This window comes from Abrus precatorius, unplaced genomic scaffold, assembly GCF_003935025.1.
Source record: "Abrus precatorius isolate BTA unplaced genomic scaffold, Abrus_2018 Scaffold1, whole genome shotgun sequence".
NCBI classification, from domain to species: domain Eukaryota; kingdom Viridiplantae; phylum Streptophyta; class Magnoliopsida; order Fabales; family Fabaceae; genus Abrus; species Abrus precatorius.
This window is the reverse complement of record NW_020874291.1, coordinates 2,081,733-2,087,779: the sequence shown is the minus strand read 5'-3', so window position 1 is coordinate 2,087,779 and position 6,047 is coordinate 2,081,733. Positions and strand designations below refer to the sequence as shown.

Here is a 6,047-nt window from a genome sequence, read left to right as displayed (position 1 = left end):
GATTTTAATTTCAGAATAAATTTGTAAAAAGGTGAAATCTCTTTGAGATGTTTAGAAATTAGTTAGTTGATTCACATCATCATTTCATTTAAAAATAAGGCTTATAATTAATATAAAGAGGTATATGATTTTAAATTAAAATGTACAATAAAATAAATTTTTATTTAAAATCAAATGCCTTTTATTCTTCATATTTTTTAAAATAGATAAATAATTTGATTTTTTTATTATGGATGAGTTTCAACGCATATTGCATAAGTATTATTAAAATTAAAATAATTTTTTGAATAGAAGTTAAAGATGTATTACATTATTATTTAAAATTTAATAACTTGATAAATTCAATAATAATTTTTTTTATTATCAATAATTAATATTTTAATATATTGAATAAAATTTATTAACAAAGGTTAAATTTTTAAATTAAATCATAATAAAAATGAAATTAAAAATTCAAATTAAAAATACTCAATACATGAAAAAGGCCCGTTCTGCAATGAGAAAAAATAACTTCTAAAACCACTTTTTTATAAAATAATTTTGAAACTACTCTCTAAAAATAAGGACTCAATTTTATATATTGATTGAATATAAATATTTATTTTAATAATTTTACATATATAAAATAAAATGACATTTTAGTTAAGATTAATTTCTTTTGTATAAATGGTAAACTTTCAAAGCTTAACAGATTTAATCTAAGATTAAATAAAAAAAATCAAATCAATTTGATAAAATTTATAAATACATGAAAAAAATTCCTACTAAACATTTTTAAAAAAATAAAATTATAAAAAAAATATTTTCTAAAATTAATTGTTCTAAACAAAACTTTTATTGAATAAACTACACCAGCTTATTACTTTTTTTTTTTATCAAATCAATAGATGCATTATTTCCTTATTGTTTTAGAATTTGTACTCTATGAAATTTGTATGAAAAAAAAAATAATAACTTCTCATGTTATATGAATTTCAGCAAATATACCAGCAACTAGTTATAGAAAATAAATTGTGACAAAATATGCAACTACTTATTAAAATATTATTGGTAATTGCTAAAGTATTTTGATTTTAATAAGCGAATCAATTTGTGATCATTATTTTAATTAAAAACATTGATCGCTACATTAGTTACTAAATTTAATTGATAAAATAATTAACAATTAAGATTGCAGAGAAAAGTTGTCAACTAATTTAGTAACATATATTTGTCTATCTGTGATTGACTTTCTTTTTATTGTTAGTTAACTTATTTTGAGTTGTTTGTTATTTGTAACTGATTTTTTTATTTTTTAATTAACTTATTTCTAGTTGTTTTCAAAAATTACTATCCTTTAAGGAATAGATTTAAAATTTAATATATAGAAAAATATTAAATATGAAATTATTTTCTTGTAGATAATTTTGTATACATAAATTAAATTAAAACAAAACAATATATGTTTTATTCAAACAAAATTTTTGTATAAATAATTTTTTTTTTAAATTATTGTTAATAAAAAATATTTTTTTAATATGTTGTGGATATAAAATAACAACATATATATGGCAATTTTTTATTAGAAATAATAGGATATCACAAAATTTAATACATAAATAATATTAAACGCCGTAACTTTTAATAAAAAAATATTATTTTAATTTTTTTACATCTGTCGTTAAGTACACGTTAAATTATTAAAAATTATTATAAATAACTTTAAAATGCTTCAAAAATTTTATTTAAGATTATATCAAATCAACTAAATTAATTTGATTAAGTTTACAAATACAGATCAATGGACAAAAAAGTCCAAAGTCAATTAAGTTGTTATTAAAAATTTCCCAAATAAAAACTTTATAAAGGAGAAATATTAATTTTTTATTGTTTAATTTTTTTAAAAATTATGTAATATTGCACAACATAAATATGTATATATCAAAAAAATTTTAGTTGAAAATTATAACATTTAATAATATTAATGTATTTAATTATATTAAAATTTGTAAGTTTTAATAAAAAGAAATTACTATATAGCATTTATATATTTTTAATTTGTCTGTGCAATATTGTACAAGTTAAAAAACGTTAAATTAATTATGGTAAACAAACTTTTTCTGATATAATTCAAACGTTCTTTATTCAGAACAAAAGTAAAATTAATAAAATTGCACTAATTTATCAAATCAAATAGATGCGTTATCTTTTTACCGTTGTATAATTTGTAGACTACTTTGTTTGAATTTTGTGGACCTGAAACAAAATAATTAAATTTTAAAAAATAATTTTATTTTTTTTTATGTTGATACAATTAATATTAGATAACGCCAAATCTTGAACGTGATAAATAGCCAATGCCAATTCTACTGTTACAAAGGAAATAAAAAAAGGTCAATTAACTATTATGATAAAGTTTACTAAAATTGTTAAAGTAATATTAGAAAAAAAAATACTAAAAAAAACGACTAGATTCACATTCAAAGCAAAATATCCGTCCAGATTCACAGCATGGAAGTTTTAAAAATCAAACGAAGCGTAGTTGTTTCCCGTGAAGCACAAAGATAAATAGCGAGCAGAGGGTGTATTTCCATCATCCATTCATCAATTGAATTGTCTCTCCCTCTCTCTCTCTCTCATCGTTTTCAATTCCTCGTAATGGCTGACACTGGGGTGGACGTCTCGAGCATGAAGCGCAGCAGTGGCAAAAACGATGTCATCGAGGGTAACGACGCAAAGAGGAAGATGCTTCGTGGCGGTGGCGATGTGGACCCAGCGGCGGCATTGGCAAGCGTTCGCCATGAGTTTGGGGAGCACGGTGGAGTGAACATGTCAGTGGAGGCCTCTGCCACCTTTACAGTGATGGAGCCGGACACCCTCCGCCGCATGTTCGCCGGCGAGCTTGGCCCTGACAATGATTTCTTCATCTACAGCCGCCACTTCAACCCTACAGTTCTAAATCTCGGCCGCAAGATGGCTGCCCTGGAAGGCACCGAGGCCGCCTACTGCACCGCCAGCGGCATGTCGGCGATCTCCTCCGTTCTACTCCAGCTCTGCAGCTTCGGCGGGCACGTGGTGGCCTCAAGCGCTCTCTATGGTGGGACCCACGCTCTCCTCTCTCATTTTTTTCCCAGGACATGCAACATCACCACAACCTTCGTTGATATCTCCGATTTGGAGGCAGTGGAGAACGCAATCGTTGAAGGGAAGACTAAAGTGCTCTATTTTGAGTCTGTGGCCAACCCTGTTCTGAAGGTGGCCAACATTCCAGAACTGTGCCGCGTGGGACACAAAAAGGGTGTCACAGTAGTTGTCGACAACACCTTCGCTCCCATGGTCGTTTCCCCCGCTTGTCTCGGCGCTGATGTCGTCGTTCACAGCATCTCCAAGTTTATCAGCGGTGGCGCTGACATAATTGCAGGTTTACCCTTCTCTCTTCATTTATTTTTATGATAAATTTCCTATTTTGTAGCTCTTAGTTTAAATAAGTTTTCAATAACAATGCATGGATAAGGTTTTTTTTTTTTTTTTTTTGTGGAGTTAGGATATTCTCCTTTAATTATCTATTGCATAATTAATTATAAATATTAAATTGATTATATTATTGCAGGTGAATATTTGTTACCATACTTGTATGCTAATTTAATTTTTTATTTACAATATTTTTATTATTAATATTATTATAAAAATTATTTTTAGATAAAAATTGTTTAAAGATAATTATAAATATATGAGTGTAAATTGATGCTACTTTTGTTGTTTTGTTGCTTTAATTTTTTTATTTGGATATTTCATGTTAACTATTCAGGTAATGATGTTATTATTTATGCTGCTTTTGACACTTGTTGTCTGCGTTCTAAATTAAAAATTCAATTTGGTTCCGACAGCTACCAACTACAGCATGTTAGCATCATGACAATACATGAAAGATTATTTTATAAACTTTAAAAAGCTATCATAAAAATTTAAGACTTATCATTTTACAAGGAAAAAAAATTGTAATAAAATGACAGGAAAAAAAAATTATGAAAGAGACATATAATAGTTGTTTGAAAAATATTATTTAGTAACCTTTTAAGAATTAAGATATCTAACAAATGTTTAACTAAATAGATTTGTCCTATAAAATGTTCAACAGGTTGAAAAATCTGTTTTGTTGTTTTATTAATATTTCTGGTTAACTATTCTAACAAAGGCTACCAACCACACAACTACCTAGTTTTTGCAAAAGTTATTTTCTTCAATTTTTAGTAGAGATGTGATAATGTTTTATACACAAGGAATAGCAAACGTGAAAGAATTATTTTTCATGAAAGTCCTTTTGTTCTTTACTGCTTACTCCAATCTAGATTGTGCACCCACCTGTACCTAAGATTTTGTCGTTTCACACAGCAGTCCTCTTTTCCTTATCCACGTGTTTCCTGCAGTGTGATAATGATGATGTTCTTATTATTTCATATCCATTTATCTCATCAGTAAGCCAATTTCGATTTTATTGATAGTGATAAATATTTATAGCTTATCAGACTAATTGATTTTCTTTCACATATATATTATAACTTTTAACTACAAAACAACTTTCAGTAATATCTATAATTTTCAAGAAAATCTTTATATTTTTTAGCATTGAGTAGTAATATTTGTAATTTTAAGAAAATAATAGTTGCTGTTGTGTATATTCATTGTTGACAGGAGCTGTGTGCGGGCCTGCAAGTCTGGTGAATTCGATGATGGACCTTCAGCAAGGGGCCCTGATGTTGTTGGGTCCAACTATGAATGCTAAGGTAGCTTTTGAACTGTCGGAGAGAATCCCTCACTTGGGCCTTAGGATGAAGGAACATTGCCACCGTGCATTGGTGTTCGCCACAAGGCTTAAGAAATTAGGACTCAAGGTGATCTACCCAGGCCTTGAAGACCATCCACAGCATGAATTGTTGAAATCCATAGCCAACAAGGAATATGGGTACGGTGGGCTTCTTTGCATTGACATGGAAACCGAGGAGAGAGCTAATAGGTTGATGAACATCTTGCAAAACTATGCTCAATTTGGTTTCATGGCTGTTAGCTTGGGCTACTATGAGACCCTAATGTCATGCTCTGGAAGTAGCACTAGCAGTGAGATGAATGAAGAGGAGCAAAGGCTTGCTGGAATCTCACCAGGCCTAATAAGGATGTCGGTTGGATACATAGGCACAGTGGAGCAGAAGTGGGCTCAGCTGGAAAAGGCACTTGCTAGATTTAACGAGAAGGCACTACCCTAATTTTATTTCTGTTTCTTTCGGTGTGGTAGGGGTACCGTAAGAAAAACTTGTTGCTGCGCTTCAGTAATGAATAAGCTTCTAGTTTTTGGTTTGTGTTTTAGAATTTTAGTTATTTGGTATTCTCATATGAAGTTTTTGAATTCCGTCGACAATACATGAACCAGAAGAGGAGTAAAATCACCAGTCATATAAACACATTTTCTATTGTTTTTAACAACAATACAACGAAGGCCCCAAACCTAGCATCCATAAACAGCGAACATCTCAAAAAATGCTACATTGATACAAACGATCCTACGCTACAAATGATGCATACGAAGAGCGGAACTCAGATAGATCTGAAACTGGAATAACAAACCTATCATTCTTGGGTTTTCAAAAAGAAAGCAACATATAATTAATTTCATATAAGATTAAATTTACCATTCTTGGGTGTTCTGAAAATTATTCTAACTAACTTTAAAACGCTTCAAATTTTTCATTTATGATTAAATCAAACCAACTAAATTAATTTGATTAAATTTATAAATACACATAAATGAAAAAAGGTCCAAAGTCAATTCAGATGTTATTAAACATTTTTCAAACAAAAATTTTATAAAGGAGAAGTATTGATTTTTTTATTGTTTATTTTTTTTAAAATTCTGTAATATTGCACAGCATAAGAATATATATATATATATAAACAAATTTTGGTTAAAAATTATAACATTTAGTAATATTAATGTATTTAATTATATTAAAGTTTGTAAGTTTTAATAAAAAAATTATTATATAGCATTTATATATATTTTAAATTTGTGCAAT

The 6,047-nt window shown here is 28.3% G+C and overlaps 1 protein-coding gene across 1 annotated transcript; it reads left to right on the top strand.

Annotated features, from left to right (window-relative positions):
* Positions 1-2,637: 2,637 nt before the first annotated feature.
* On the top strand, positions 2,638-5,240 carry LOC113857874 (methionine gamma-lyase-like). The gene is made up of 2 exons (XM_027490125.1): positions 2,638-3,400; positions 4,672-5,240. The coding sequence occupies exons 1-2, from the start codon at positions 2,638-2,640 to the stop codon at positions 5,238-5,240; spliced, it is 1,332 nt and encodes a 443-aa protein (XP_027345926.1).
* The last annotated feature ends 807 nt before the right edge of the window (positions 5,241-6,047 follow it).

Coding starts and splice junctions, on each gene's coding strand:
- LOC113857874 (XM_027490125.1), top strand. CDS start 2,638: ATGGCTGACACTGGGGTGGACGTCTCGAGCATGAAGCGCAGCAGTGGC. Junction 3,401..4,671: donor TGGCGCTGACATAATTGCAG/GTTTACCCTTCT, acceptor CATTGTTGACAG/GAGCTGTGTGCGGGCCTGCA.